The 16,103-nt window shown below is 39.9% G+C and overlaps 1 protein-coding gene across 1 annotated transcript in view; it reads left to right on the plus strand.

Moving 5' to 3' along the window:
• MCU (mitochondrial calcium uniporter) overlaps positions 1–16,103 on the plus strand; it is a 431,816-nt gene that overhangs the window by 408,748 nt on the left and 6,965 nt on the right. Inside the window, exon 6 of the mRNA XM_067135316.2 lies at positions 8,415–8,618. Within this exon, the coding sequence (XP_066991417.2) occupies positions 8,415–8,618 (204 nt within the window). The remainder of the gene's footprint in view (positions 1–8,414; positions 8,619–16,103) is intronic.

Below are 16,103 nucleotides of genomic sequence, written 5' to 3' on the forward strand. Positions count from 1 at the left end.
ACAAGCATGTCTATAATCATACAGAATGCTTTCCCAAAGCTTATATGCAATTCATGTCAAACTGACCAGCCTGTAGTTTTCAGCATTATGTCTATCACCCTTCCCTTTATACGTAGGGGCTACTATAGTAATTCTCCATTCATTTGGTATAGCTCCTTCATGCAAACAATAACCAAATAAGTACTTCAGATATTGTACTATATCCCAACCCATTTTCTTTAGTATATCCCCAAAAATCTTATCAATTCCAGCTGCTTTTCTAGTTTTCAACTTTTGTATCTTATTGGTAAATTTTAATACTTCTTTAGCATTAGTCACCTCCTCTATCTGGACATTATCCTTGTAACCAACAATCTTTACATACTGCTTACTGAATACATCATTAGTCCAACCCGGAGGCCACTCACGCGTAGCGACTGTTGTTTATTTCCTCGCTCGCGGCCTACTCGGAAAGGATGTTCTCTAGCAGTGCTCGTGCTGCCAACCTCTGTACTTAGGAACTATGCTTGCTTCGCTAGCTGGTGGTGGTGATTATTAGATTCTTGCCTCTGGACGGAAGACGATTGGTCTGAACGGTTAGGATTCTTGCCATGGACAAGACCATTGGTCTGGACAGTTAGGATTCTTGTAGTTGACAAGACCATTTGTGTGGACGGTTAGAAGCCCCGAAGTGGCGTTAGACTCCTAGTTTCGTGAGGAAAGACGATTGGTCTGGACGGTTAGGATGCTTGCCATGGAGAAAACCATTGTTCTGGATAGTTAGGATTCTTGCCATGGACAAGACCATTGGTCTGGATGGTTAGAAGCCGCAAAGTGGCGTTAGGCCCCTAGTTTCGTGAGGAAAGACGATTGGTCTGGACGGAAGACGATTGGTCTGGACGGTTAGGATTCTTGCCGTGGACAAGACCATTGGTCTGGACGGTTAGAAGCCGCGAAGCGGCCCTGGGCTTCTAGTTTCGTGAGCGCGGCCACTCGTGCTTGTTCCTTCACGGGAAGGAGATCACATGCCACTTTACATTGGCCAAAAGGAATACAAGAAGCTACTCGAGAAATGAATATGGCGTGTAATAATCTTAATTAGGTTATAAAAGTAAATGTACTTCTTGGGGCGGGATGGTGGGTTCCTGGACATCGCAATGAACACCTCTCTCCTCTCAGACGCTCTCCAAGTAAGATTGCATTAATTTCCACTCACTTATAACATTACAAATGTAGTGGCCCCCGGGCTGGATTAATACCCTGAATACTTCTGCCATTTGAAGATCCTCAAAAACACACTCCCCTTGTTCAGTAATGATTCCTAGAATGTCCTTCTTGTAAACTGTTTCTGCCTTAAAGTACCTATACATACCTTTCCATTTTTCACTTTCTTTACAGGTTTGTAGGCTTTCCTGCCAGCTGCCAGAAGTCTACAACAAACATTAGAAACATGCAAATTCACTCTCCTTTCCCCCATTTCACAAACCAAGTCCAAAGCAGTTAGCCTGCAGTTTGATCTGCTTCTTCTCAGGAGAAAATGTTGGTCATTTGGCATTGTTTTGTTCTTCCTGTCACAGTTTCCCTTCTTCTTTGGTGAAAACTAGCCAGTCTCTTCTCGCCACTGAATAATTATCTTTATAGTGCCTACACCGACATCTTTGTGCCATGGGCATACTCTGAGATAATACAACACTACACTTCCTGGAAGTTGTAACCATTAAATACATAGGTATTAATTTCACACAAGGAAATATCAAAATAAATACACTTTGAACCTAAAACAATCATCACAGAGATTAATTACCAATGAATAACAGTGTAAAGAATGCACAGACAGTGTGGGATCTAAGAATAAGCAATGTGTAGCACACTGTTGCCGACTATATAGGAATAATATGAAGAAAGAAAAAATAGGTAATAATTTGTTCCTATTAATTTGCATGGTACTATGGACAATTATTATTTGCTCTAACAATGCTAAACATTTACAAGTAGATAAACAAAACATGTAAAATATAAATAGGCTTAATTTTCACGCACTGAGTTGTATAGTACGCAAACCTTTTCTTGAGCCCTGCACTCCATAGTGCTGAATGGGAACTAGGGCTCAAGAAAAAGTTCGCGTACTATACTTAACACTGGTTTGTGGAAAGTATGGCCATGGCAGAGTACATGCATGCACTATACAACTGTTGATAATGTTGTCTACAGTATGTGTTACTTTTGATGAAGTAAGTCATCTGAAAAAAATGTATTGTATATTAAAAGTGTAATTTTTCCTCAGTCTACTAATAAGTTATAAAAGTAAAAGGAATGGGGATGACTATTCATTATACAGATGTCATGGTATATATTTATGAAATGAAATGAAATGAAATCAAAACGGAAGACCTGTTGAAATGGCCTCTCAGTGGCTGTTGAAGTCTGCCTTCCTGATGAAGCTGGGACACAGAAGTGAGCTCATTCGGGGCTGAGAGGACCTGAGGAGAGAGCCTATCAATTTGAAGCTGGTGGTTTATGATGATAGTCCTTGTCCTTTTGTGTTTTCATGTTTGTCCCTCTCTCCTCTTTAGATTCCTCCCTCTTCCCACACCTACCTGCAAATATGTTCATCCTATTATGTGTTCATTTTCATCTGTTTATGTACTATGTATTGAATCTTTTTAATGATGGGTTTTAGATGTAGATTTTATCACACATCATTCCATTTTAGGTACTAGAGTCTCAAATGTATTCAAAGTCATCTTGAGCCTATAAATCAACAGAAATAACATGCTTAGATTTGTTACATAAATACACTCTCTTCTAGATAAGTTTTACAAACTAAGGTGCATGTAAATATTAAACATAAATTAAGAAACATATGTAACAATCTGCTGGACAAACCTTCTGTAGTGTGTACATTAGACGTCAACACAAGTAGCAAACAAATGAAAGAGGGGTGGAACTCTGTGATTAATAAATTGTACAGTTCCAGATTTCCACTACCCGATTCTCATTTGTCTGTAACTTGTGTTGATGTCTAACATTCACATTACAAAATGCTTTTCCAGAGGTTTTTAAAACATGTTTTATAATTCATGCTTAATATTTACTGCTGGGCTGAGTGGCTCAGATGGTTGAGGCACTGACATTCTGACCCCAACTTAGCAGGTTCGATCCTGGCTCAGATATTTGAATGTGCTCAAAGACGTCAGCCTTGTGTTGGTAGATTTACTGGCACATGAAAGAACTCGTGCAGTACTAAATTCCAGCACCTCAGCAACCCCAAAAACTGTAAAAGTAGTTGGTGGGACGTAAAGGAAATAACATTATTATTTAATATTTACTAGAGGACCCATACTGCTCTGCAGCATTGGTTATAAATAGGTCTGATAACTTGTCTTGATATGAAATTGCTCTATGCGCTGCTCTGATACTTTTTTGAACATGTACTTTTATGATTTGTATTACCTGTTAATTATGTGTGAGGTGAATTTTTGTACATTTCTTTATCATGGCATTTTTTTATTTTTTTTAATTTTTTATTTTTTTACAATTTGGTTTACATCGCACCAATACAGATAGGTCTTATGGTGGCGAAGGGGTAGGAAAGGGCTAGGAGCAGGAAGGAAGCGACCGTGGCCTTAATTAAGGTGCAAGGTGTGTCTTACTCCCACGGTATTTCTCTCCAGATAGTATTAAGTCATATCTGTACCAAGTTTGGTTAGAATTACAGGCTTGCCTATAGTCGCTGTTATTTTTAATCATTTAGCTTCACCAATATATTGCTCCTTAACTGTATGCAACCCACGAAGTACAACATGATTTGCGAGCTAGGGTAAGCCTTCTTCATCTGCAAATTAGAGTATCATTTAATAGTTTGACTTTATGTTTACTCAGAGTTGACTGAATTTAGAGACCTGTCAGTGCCTGATCATTCAGCCGCAGGTAATTCTGAAGAGAACAAAAATGTAGCAAATCGGTCCAGTAGAATGGACGGATGGACTGGACAAAGCTGTTTTAATTATACATTTTTAATATATAGATATGCACTTTGCAGGTCAGATCAGGATCATCCTGTTACCGTACGTGACAGCAGATGGCTCTACCTCCAACTGTCTGGCCATTACCAAACTTGACACCCAAAGGGGGGGACCAACAGCAAAAGGTGAAGGAGCCCTCCCTTTGGAGGCCAGGTGAAGTCTTTGTGTAGGAAATGACACATAGGTGAACATGGGCAACGGTTTAGATGGCACAAGATGAACCCATTCCCAATGGCAGAAAGTTGAAGAACTTTCTCCTGTCAGCAACGTCTGTACTTCTGTAAAGTTGTTGCATAAGGCGTCTGTACTCCTGAGGAGCGGCCTAAAGTTACACCTGGCTAGGAATATAACGCCTCTGGAAGTGGCGACCCCATTGAAATAATAGCCTATATATGATATGGTACTTCTGAACTTGTCTTGGAAAAGGGTAGGAGGTATCATGCTGTAAGCGATGCGCAATTCCTTGCGCACTGGGGAAACTGTGAAAAATGAGCAACCAGTAGCCAATATCATGAAGGTGGGCATAATCAACTTTATGACCCTGACAGGAAAGGCAGAAAAAGTGGTGGATTTTATGGAGAAAGAAGATATTGAAATGATGGGGCTGTGTGAAGTTAATTGGAAGGGGAAATGAAAGAAGAGAATGAGGAAAGGATATACACTATACAAGAGTGGTGGCATAGAGGCGGAAAATGGAGTGGGTCTGATAATTTCAGAACAACTGGAAGAGTATGTTGATATGGTGAAGTTCATCAGCAACAGACTAAGAATGAGGAACGGAGTGAAAGACTTCATACAAGTGTATGCAACACAGACATGGAACAAGGAGGAGGATATTGAGGAATTCCTGGAGAAACTAGAAAAGGAGATAACTGATGTGGAAGTGATTATAATGGGAGACTTAAGTGCACAGGTGGGAAACGAAAGATAAGGAAAGGAAGAAGTATGGTAATTGAACCACACGGATATAGGGAAAGGAATTAAGGAGGGAAACTAGTTTAATTTTGTGAGAAGAATGTAATGATTGTGGACAACACATGGTTTAGGAAGAAAAACAGCAGGAAATTGACAAGATATGGCTAGGGTGACAGAAGAATAAAGTCAGTAATTGATTACTTTCTGGTGGAAAGGACAAATTGCAGACAGTTGATGGATGTAACAGCATTACCAGGAGAAGCATTTGATGGAGATCATAGAGTTGTGATTTTTTTTTTTAATGAGTGTGGGGAAAAAAGGAAAAATTAAGAGATAGTAAAATAAAAGTATGGAAATTAAAAGATCAGAATGTCAGGAAGAATTTCTAGGGAGACTGAAACAACAAATTCCAGTTACTGAAGTAGTAAATGTTGAAGACAAATGGTGCAACTTCAAAAGGGCATTTGTAAGGGGGTAGAGAGTGCCTGTGGTAGAACATCAATGAGAGTGAAAGAAAAGGAGACACCGTGGTAGAATGAGTAGGTGAGATAAGCAGTGAAAGAAAAGAAGAAAGTATGGCAAGAATTGAGTAGAAATAAAAAAGAAGAAAGCAAAAGGAAGTATCTTGATAATAAAAGAAAATATAAGAAATTGGCAAGAGATGAAAAGAAGAAATGTTCATAAGAATTTACATGAAGGATGGAAACAGATGAAGTGGGCAGTAAAAGAATGCTGTATAGAGTTATGTGAAGTAATAGGAAAGAAAGAGTTTATACAGAGCTAATGAAAGAGGAAGGTAGAGAAGAAGTAAAGAGAAGATGGAAGGAGTATTTTGATAAACTTCTGAATGTGAGAAATTGTACAGAGGAGATGATAGTAATATGGTATGGTGAGTTGATGACTTAACAGTAGAAGATTATATAATCATGTTAGAGGTGGAATTAGCAGTCCATAAAATGAAAATGGAAAGGCACCAGGGATGGATGAATTTAGTGTGGAAATGATAAAGGCTGCTTGACCTGTTGAACTACAGTGGGTGTACAGATAGCATTTAGAAACAGAAATGTGTGCCAGAAGACTGGGGAAGGGGAATGATAATGCCAGTCTTTAAGAAGGAGGACAAAAACGTGTGTGATAACTAAGAATCACACTCTTTATTACAAGTGGCAAAAATACTTGAAATAATATTAGTGAGTAGAATGAGAAGAAAGGTAGAAGGAGAGTTGCAAGAGGAACAGGATGGCTTTAGAAGTAGAAGATCTACAGTGGACCCAATCTTCAGCATGAGGCAATTAATGGAAAAAAATTGGGAATATGGAAATGATCTGGTCATGACTTTCATATATCTAACAAAGTGGTATGAAAATTTGGTTAAGTTTATGTGCTCCTGGCCTCAAAATGGAGATCAATCTACGTTCGCCAGCCTCTCACTGCTGGATACCGTGGTTCAAATCCTGGTCACTCTATTTGAGATTTGTGCTGGACAATGCAGAGGCAGAACAGTTTTTCCTCTGGGTACTCTGGTTTTCCCTGTCATCTTTCATTCCAGCAACACTCTCCATTAACATGTCATTTCACCTGTCAGTCATTTGTCATGCCTCAGGGGAGTGTGACAGGCTTTGGCAGCCGGCACACTTCCTATCCTCGCCGCTAGATGGGGGCTTCATTCATTCTATTCCTGGCCTGGTCAGATGACTGGAAACGGGCTGTGGATTTTTTTCTATTTTGTTTTATGTCACACCGACATAGCTGTGGATTTTAATTTGTGGTTAACACTAGTTCGGTGAAGTAGTCCCTTAAAAAAAAAAACACAAAAGAATACAATAATGTTCCCAGGGAGAAGGTGTGGGAAACTATGGTGACAAAGAGAATGGGTACACAAACTGTAGAAATGGTGCAAGCAATGTACAAAAACTGTGTCAGCAGTGTACAGACTCCATTTGGAATGGTTTGTTTCTAATGGTTGTGGATGAAATTGTAAAGGAGACAAAGGAAGCATAGGGGAACAGGGAGATGAAGTTATTACTATTTTCAGGCAATATTGTTGTCTGAGGAACAAACAGCAAAGAAGTACAAGAATAACTTGATGCACTGAGCAAAAAAATTGAGGAGTACGGTATGAAAATCAGCACATAGATTAGCAAGACTATGGTGATATTAAGAGGAAAAAGACTAGGGAAAGGCATTGTGAAAATTGAAAATTGATGGTAAAAGCCTTGAAATTGTTGACAGTTTCAAATACCTGGGGAGTGAATTAATGCAGAATACAAGGCTAGACATGGAGATTAACAAGAGGGTGCAACAGGACAATGCATTCTACGAGACTGTAAGAAACCTTCTCTGGAATAACGAAGTGTAAAGAGATAATGTACAAAATGTACCCATATTGACCTATTCAGTAGCCTCCATGGCTCAGGCGGCACACTGGCCTCTCACCATTGGGTTCCGTGGTTCAAATCCCGGTCACTCCATGTGAGATTTGTGCTGGACAAAGCGGAGGCGGGACAGGTTTTTCTCCAGTACCGTACTCCGGTTTTCCCTGTCATCTTTTATTCCAGCAACACTCTCCAATATCATTTCATTTTTCATCTGTCAGTCATTAATCATTGCCCCAGAGGAGTGCGATAGGCTTCGGCAGCCAGCACAATTCCTATCCTCACCGCTAGATGGAGCTTCATTCATCCCATTCCTGACCCGGTCGAATGACTGGAAACAGGCTGTGGATTTTCATTTTCATTGACCTATGTAGCTGAGACCAGGACAGTGACAAGTAGGGAGGAGAGTAAAATTCAAGCCAGTGAAATGAAATACCTAAGTAGTATGATAGGAAAGACAGGTTGAGAAATGAGGATGCGAGAAAGGTCAGAATGGAAAATCTAAATGAGGGAATTGATAGGAGTAAACTAAGATGGTTTGGACATGTAAAGAGGATGGAAGATAAAAAATACCAAAACAAATGATAGTGATGAATTTTGACAGAAAGAGAGCAATAGGAAGACATAGGAAAAGGTGGATCACTTCAATAACGAGGAGTGCAAAAAGGATAAACCTGGACTGAGACAAAATGATGGCAGAGGAATGGTGGAAGGAGAGAGGAAAGTGGAGATGTGCCATAAATGCCCTGACCAGGCAGGAGCTGGGTAAGGAGAAATGAGGATGATGATTTATATGCACCTTAGTTCATAAGACTTATCTATAGAGTCTGTATTGATGTAACAAATCTTAGCATGTTATTTCTGTTGGTTTATAGGCTGAAGATGAGTTTGAATAAAGTTGAAATTCAAGTAGTAAACATGGAGTAGTTCATAATAAAAACTACATCTAAAACCCATCGTTATGAGCAAATACTGCATCATCTCTGCTACAACCATTAAATATTTGAATCTTTTTATCTATCTGTCTGTACTAGACTTGCTCTTTCCTTTTTTTCAGTTTATTCTGTTAATGAACTACACTGATCTTTTATACTTATGTGAATCTCCTACTTTGTAACAGAAGCGACAAGAGCTGGAAGCGATGGCATCACGTCGTACCAATGCTTTGACGTGGGTAGGCTTAGGTCTTATGTCAGTCCAGTTTGGCATCCTTGCTCGCCTCACGTGGTGGGAGTACTCGTGGGACATTATGGAGCCTGTCACGTACTTTGTGACGTATGGCACAGCCATGGCGGCATATGCCTACTTTGTGCTTACTAAACAGGTATGGTTTGATTAGATCATTTTTAATATCTACAGAATTAGAACTGTTTATTTCATATTCAAGCATTATCCATGAATTACAAGTAATTCACAATAGACTTTAATGTATACTGCAGTATGTTATTCAGATTTTATGGGTGAAAAAGACAAACTGCATGGAAACATTATGTTTCATTAAGTCTTTGCTCTGCTTCCTCAGAAGTGAACCTTCGTTTTTCTGACAGCAGTTTCTAAATACTGTTTCTCTGCAGTTCATTTCTTTCACATGCATGGACCCAAAAGATATCATATTTAATATACCACTTTTTTTTTACCCTACTTTTCATGTTATTAGATAGCAGATTTTCATACTTTTTTTAGAATTTAAAATGTTTCCAAGATGTTTTAAAAATGTTAGGTTGTTATACAGTGTGCAGCATAAATTGATACCCAACTGTAATGTTGACATTGAAAAATTGTTGCTACAAATTGACTCTTGGTGTGATATATTCTTGCTTGATTAACTGCTGCCAGCAGACCATAGATGGATATAATAATAATAATAATAATAATAATAATAATAATAATAATAATAATAATAATAATAATAATAATCTGTCTACATTTACATATTTATTTTAAACTACATTTCTGTAGTTTCAGTTAACCTGTTATTTTAAAATTAGGGAACACCTAAGTAGAATATTGAAGTGTAGTTATATTATTAGTATCTTGCTTCTTGTAATAAATGCTGAGGTCAGAAAAGAGATAGGGGTAGAAAAACTGAGTGATAGGATGGAGTAGAATAAAATGAGACGGTCTGGACATGTTATGAGGATGCAGGAGGGAAAGATACCAAAACAAGTGTTGGAGGCTAAGATAGAAGGAAAGAGGGCAAGAGGGAGGCCTGGAGCAAGATGGATGGACTTTGCCAAGAACAATATAAGAAAAAAGAAGACTGGACTGGAATACAATTACTGAAGAGGAGTGGTGGAAGGAGAGGCAGTGGTGGAGCAGTGCCAACACCCCAACGTGGTAGAAGCTGGACAAGGGGAAATTAAAATGATGATGATGATGATGATCTTGCTTCTTGTAATGTCATGTAATCCTTGTGTAGTAAACATTATTTCTTTCCTTTGATTTTTTATTCACAGAATACTTTATTTTATTCTTGCTTGATATTTTCATAATATTTCTGAGGAAGAATAAAATATGACTGAGGAATGAGGTGAAGGGACTGCAGATGTGAGCGGGCATTATAGTGTATGAGGAAAAAGTCTGTTTCAGGGAAAATTAGGCTTCTAACAGAGGACAGAAATTTAGATCTCACTCAAACAATGTACAAGGTATGGTAGGTAGACAAGAGGGAGGTGAAGGAAGGGAGAAGTTGTGAGAGACAGGTGGGCTAATATTTTAAGGGGAAGAAAACTGATAGTTAAGGAATCTAGTCAGTGGGGAGATTCAAGAGAGGTATTGTTGAGGAATTGGCTGAACCACTGCTGGTATGATAGCAGAGGATAGATGGAGAACAAGGGGTGTTACAGAAGAGGAAAGAGAAAAAGGAAAAGGTAGGAAAGGGAAACATAGACTAGAAGGCAGGTGGAACAGGGTCATGAGATGGAGTAAAGGGAAGAGGAAACAGGTTATGCAGCCATCAGAGAAAATGAGGGAAACTAGGAGGAGAGAGATGGGGTAGAGGTTGTAGTCGTGGGTAGGGTTTGAAATTGCAGGGGGGAAGAGAGGGTTTACCCCCACCGACGATTTTATCTCAAAGGTTCCTCTCCACTAAAATTGTCCAGGGGGAATTATTTCATTATAAAATAATGAGGACCGGACGAGTTGGCTGTGCGGTTAGGGGCGAGCAACTGTGGGTTCGAACCCCACTGTCGGCTGCCCTGAAGATGGTTTTCCATGGTTTCTCATTTTCACACCAGGCAAATGCTTGGGATGTACCTTAATTAAGGCCATGGATGCTTCCTTCCCACTCCTAGCCCTTACCTATCCTATTGTCGTCATAAGACCTATCCGTGTCAGTGCGACGTAAAACAAATTGTAAAAAAAAAAAATTTTTAATGAGGAAAATGTAGAACACATACATTACTGAAATTAATGTTTTTTACTGTGCATATTTTGATAAAAAATATCAATAAAAGGCACCTAGTTCAAAGTGCCTACTTTTTATTTTTATTGAACTGTGTAGTGACGAATGGAAAAAAAAAAATTGCCTACAAGGAATAACTTTCCACTGTTCATCATTCTTGTTATAACAACAGAATTCAAAGACAAATATTTAAAATTTACATTTTTCGGCATGAGGGGTAATTTACTTGCTGGGGAATTATATACCCCCTCCCCCGCTGGGTACTGCCTAAAATAAACACTAGTAGTTAAGCCCTATGATTCTCCCTCCCAGTGTGTCTTTCTGATTTTGCACCCTTGTTCTGAAGGACTCTGTTGTAAGGCACAAGGGGGAAAATGTGTGGAGGGAAGAGGACCAGGGTAGAGTGTTGTCCAGAAATTAGGTTAAGTGGATGTTGAGGAAAGCAGAAGGGGAGAAGGAGGTTAAGGAGAAGGTGGTAGTTTTTCACATTGGTACCAATAATCCAACTATGTAAGGCAAGCAGGAATAGGTACCACCATAGTTGAGGATGTGCAGGATCTAATTATGGCAGCAAGGGAATAGAAATTGTCATTAGTGAGAAACTGTGGAAGAGAGATACTGAATGGAGGGTGATCAGGGATTTAAATCAGACTATGGAATGGGTATTCAGGTAACTGGGAGTGGATTTGTAGATCTTAATGGGTAGGTAGGAGATAAGGATCTGCACTCAAATGGCCTTGATTTGAACTGCATGGGTAAATACTGTACTGTATATAAATTAGAGGTTTGCCTAGATGGGTTGTGGGGAAGTACATTCAGGGAAATGGGGAGGACTAGGATAGCAGTGACTAGAGTACAGGGAGCTGGAAGTCAAGTAATAATGGCATAAAGTTGTTACTGTTAAACTGTAGAAGTATTGTTAAAAAAAGAAATAGAATTAATTTAATGGATATACACTATGTGATGAAAAGTATCCGGACACCTGGCTGAACATGACGTACAAGTTCGTGGCGCCCGCCATCGGTAATGCTGGAATTCAATATGGTGTTGGCCCACCCTTAGCCTTGATGACAGCTTCCACTCTCGCAGACATACGTTCAATCAGGTGCTGGAAGGTTGCTTGGAGAATGGCAGCCCATTCTTCACAGAGTGCTTTACTGAGGAGAGGTAGCGATGTCGGTCGGTGAGGCCTGGCATGAAGTTGGCGTTCCAAAACATCTCAAAGGTGTTCTATAGCATTCACATCGGGACTCTGTGCTGGCCAGTCCATTACAGGGATGTTATTATCGTGTACCCACTCCGCCACAGGCCGTTTATTATGAACAGGTGCTCGATCGTATTGAAAGACGCAATCGCCATCCCCGAAGTGCTCTTCAACAGTGGGAAGCAAGAAGGTGCTTAAAACATCACTGTAGGCCTGTGCTGTGATAGTTCCATGCAAAACAATGAGGGGCGGAAGCCCCCTTCTTGAAAAGCACGACCATATCATAACACCACCGCCTCCGAATTTTACTGTTGGCAGTACACACGCTGGCAGATGACATTCACCAGGCATTTGCTATACCCACACCCTGCCATTAGATCGCCACATTGTGTACCATGATTTGTCACTCCACACAACGTTTTTCCACTGTTAAATCGTCCAGTGTTTACGCTCCTTACACCAAGCGAGGCGTCGTTTGGCATTGACCTGCGTGATGTGTGGCTTATGGGCAGCCACTCGACCATGAAATCCAAGTTTTCTCACCTCCCGCCGAACTGTCATAGTACTTGGAGTGCATCCTGATGCAATTTGTAATTCCTATGTGATGGTCTGGATAGATGCTTGCCTATTACACTTGACGATCCTCTTCAACTGTCGGCGATCTCTCTGTCAACAGACGAAGTCAGCCTGTACGCTTTCATGCTGTATGTGTCCATTCATGTTTCCAATTCACTATCACATCAGAAACAGTGGACCTAGGGATGTTTAGGAGTGTGGAAATCTCACATACAGGCTTCTGACATAAGTGACACCCAATCACCTGACCACGTTTGAAGTCCGTGAGTTCCGTGGAGTGCCCCATTCTGCTCTCTCACGATGTTTAATGACTACTGAGGTCGCTGCTATGGAGTACCTGGCAGCAGGTGGCAGCACAATGCACAAATAAGATGAAAAACTTATGTTTTTGGGGGTGTCCAGATACTTTTGATCACATAGTGTATATTATTTTCTCTTGGAACTTAAGTATTTATTGTGGAGCCAGGATAGAATCAAAAGGAGGTGAAATGTTCATACTGGTGAAAGAAGAATTTGTAAGCCATGAAAAAGTTAAGGATGGGAAACATGAAATTCTAGGTGTAATGCTCTTCTCTGAAGATATTACGTAACTTGATTTTTGAAGTGGACAGACCTGGAAGGACTGATGCTGACGCAAAATTATTCGATAACATAACCAGTTACATGGGAAAATGACACAGGAAGGAATGTTATTGTAGCAGGATCTCAATTGACCAAATGTTAAATGGGAAGGTGATACAAATGACAGAAGGCATGACCAATAAGCGGTAAATAAGTTAATCTAGGAGGGACAGCTGAATCAGAAAGTGATGAAACCACTTAGAGGGAAGAATATTTTTAATGTGGTGCTGATAAAACGTGATGAGCTGTATACAGAAACTAAAGTGGTAGATGGTATAAGTGATCACGAAACTGCTTTTGTCAACATCATCATCATTTTACAGTTCCAGTTTCCTGGGTAATGTTGGCGAGCCTCTTCCATTCTGTCTTATTAAGATACGTTCTGCTGTTAATGATGTCCTCCAGTGTCCTTCCCCGATCTGCAATGTCCATCTTTACGATGTCCATTCAGTGGGTTCTTGGTCTTCCCACCATCCGTTTCCCTGCCAAATGTCTCTACAAGTTAACATATGCTGTTCTTGTTCGCTCCATCCTCATTACATTCCCAAACCACCTCAGTCTGGACATGCTGACCCAATCTAACAATGATGTAACAATCCCAGCTTCCTTCCGAACCACATCGTTCCTTAACTTGCCCAGTTTGGTTTTTTGAATTGTGGACCTAAGGAACTTCATCTCAGATGCCTGCAACCTTGACGAGTCTTTCTTAGTGAGGGTGCAGGTTTCGATACCATATGTTAAGATTGGTATGAAGTAGTGATTGAACATCACTAGCTTTGATTTTGTTGGTACTTTGGGATCCCAGAGGAGTGTTCGTACTTGCTGGTAAAAGTGAGAGCTCTTTTGCACTCTATTTGCCACCTCCTTTGTGGCTAGTGTATCTCGAGATATTACACTGCCGAGGTATGTAAAGCTTTCCTCACTTTCTAGTGGATGGTTTCCTAGCATGATGTTCGCTGGTCGTCCCTCTCTGTTTATTGCCATTACTACTGTTTTGAGTTCGCTTGTCTTGAGATTGAACTCCTGGAACTTAACCTTCCATTCATTGGTCTCGACTGTACTACTTCTTCAGTTTCTCCCCAGATCATAACATCATCAGTGAAGGCCATTGCATTTAGTTCACCAGAGGTTTTCTTGATGTTCTTCATTATGTCATCCATGATGGTGATACACAATAATGGGGATAGTGACTTGCCAGACTCCCTTTTGGTCTTGAACCAGGATGAATGTCCATCACCCAGTCACACACAGCTGGTACAGTTCTCATGCAGCATCTGAACTTTTTCCTCACTAGTCCCTCTGGAACATTCCTTTTTCTCAAGCATTCCCATATCTTCTCTCTTGCAATGCTGTCATATGCCTTCTCAATGTCAAGGAAAACCATAAACAAATCTTTGCCTTTTTCCCAATATTTTTCCATTAACATACGGACACTAAAGATTAGGTCTGTTGTGGACCTGTTAGGCCTGAAGCCATACTGTTCCTCTTCAAACTCTGGTGACTTGCAATCTGCTCTCTAAGATTTTCTCAAGAATCTTAAGCCCCCGAGAAAGGAATGTTATTCTCTGTTAGTTGGAGCATCACCGATTTCCTTTCTTAAACAGGAGGATAATGACACCCTTGCTCCAATCAGTAGGTATCTTGCCATCTTTCCAAACTGCACTGAGCACTCTGTGTAGCCACTGTAAACCTTGGACTCCTGCTGCTTTAATCATGTCTGTGCTGACTTCACCAATTCCTGCGGATTTCCCTTGCAGCATCTTCTTAAGGGCTGCTTCTGTTTCTCTCCATGTAATGAGGTTCCTCTGTGCAGGTTTCAACAGCTGATTCTTTTGTTTTCTGATCTGCTTCTGTCCTGTTCAATAGGTGATCAAAATGATTCCTCAGAACCTCTCTGATTTCCTCTTCTTTCCTGGCCAGGTTTCCATTAGGATGCTCAATTGCTTTGATGGTTTCAACTGAATTCCTTTTGTTTTTGATCACTCTGAACAATAGTTTCATATTCCTTCAGTTTTTGAGTAAATTTCTCCCCTTCTCCTCTTCTACTACTCTTTTAACTCTCAATTTCTTGTCCTGGTAAACTTGCTTGAGGTCTCTGATCTTCCCCTCGTCCCTTGGACCTGTTCTGGCTTGGATTTCTCTCTATCTCGTTCTTTTTGTGCTATGTTCCTTTCCATTATTGAGGATCCTACTCTTTCATTCTATCAGGGTGTCTCTTTTTCACTTACTCTTGCACTTGTCTCCTCGCAAACCTCTATTGCTTCTTTTATCAAGGTGTTTTAAAATCTTGTCCACTCTACCTCACCACTGTCCACTTCTTCTGTAGGCAGTTATCCTCTTATATGGTCCTGATAGTCGTTCCTTTTTCCAATCTGATATAGTTCTCACACCTTAATCTTAGGTAATTTCCTGGTTGTCTCCCCTTCACCCTTACCTTAATACTCCCTCTCTACAAAATGCCCACATGGAAGATGTGCCGGAGGCACTAAAACCAAAAAATAAAAGAGGGAAATTTCAGAGTTTGCTACTCAGAGGATGGTAACATTTCTGTACATTTTTAAAGAATTTAATGCAAGGAAGGAATTAAATTAGTTCAAAACATAAAATTTAAGTAAAGTTTGCCTTAGGCAACCAGCAGAAATTAATTCAAGATATTATCTAAAGAATTGTTAAATAATAAGAGAGTTGGGGAATAAAAATACAGATCATTAAGGATTTCAAATACCTTGGTGAATGGATCAGTTGGAATGGTCTTGAGAAGAAAGCAATGGAATCTCGACTAACCAAAGTAGACAGCTTTCCAGCTTATGAAAGACACCTATAACAATAAATCCCTCTCCTGCACTTCCAAGATCAGACATTATAATACAGTAGTCAAGCCTGAAGACCTTTATGCTGCAGAAACACTGTCTATATGATCCAATGGAAAAGTTGGAGATCAAGGAAAGGAAAATACTACGAAAAATTCTAGGCCCCATATTCCATAATAACAAACTTTCACACAT

Source organism: Anabrus simplex, chromosome 1 (assembly GCF_040414725.1).
Source record: "Anabrus simplex isolate iqAnaSimp1 chromosome 1, ASM4041472v1, whole genome shotgun sequence".
Classification (NCBI taxonomy): domain Eukaryota; kingdom Metazoa; phylum Arthropoda; class Insecta; order Orthoptera; family Tettigoniidae; genus Anabrus; species Anabrus simplex.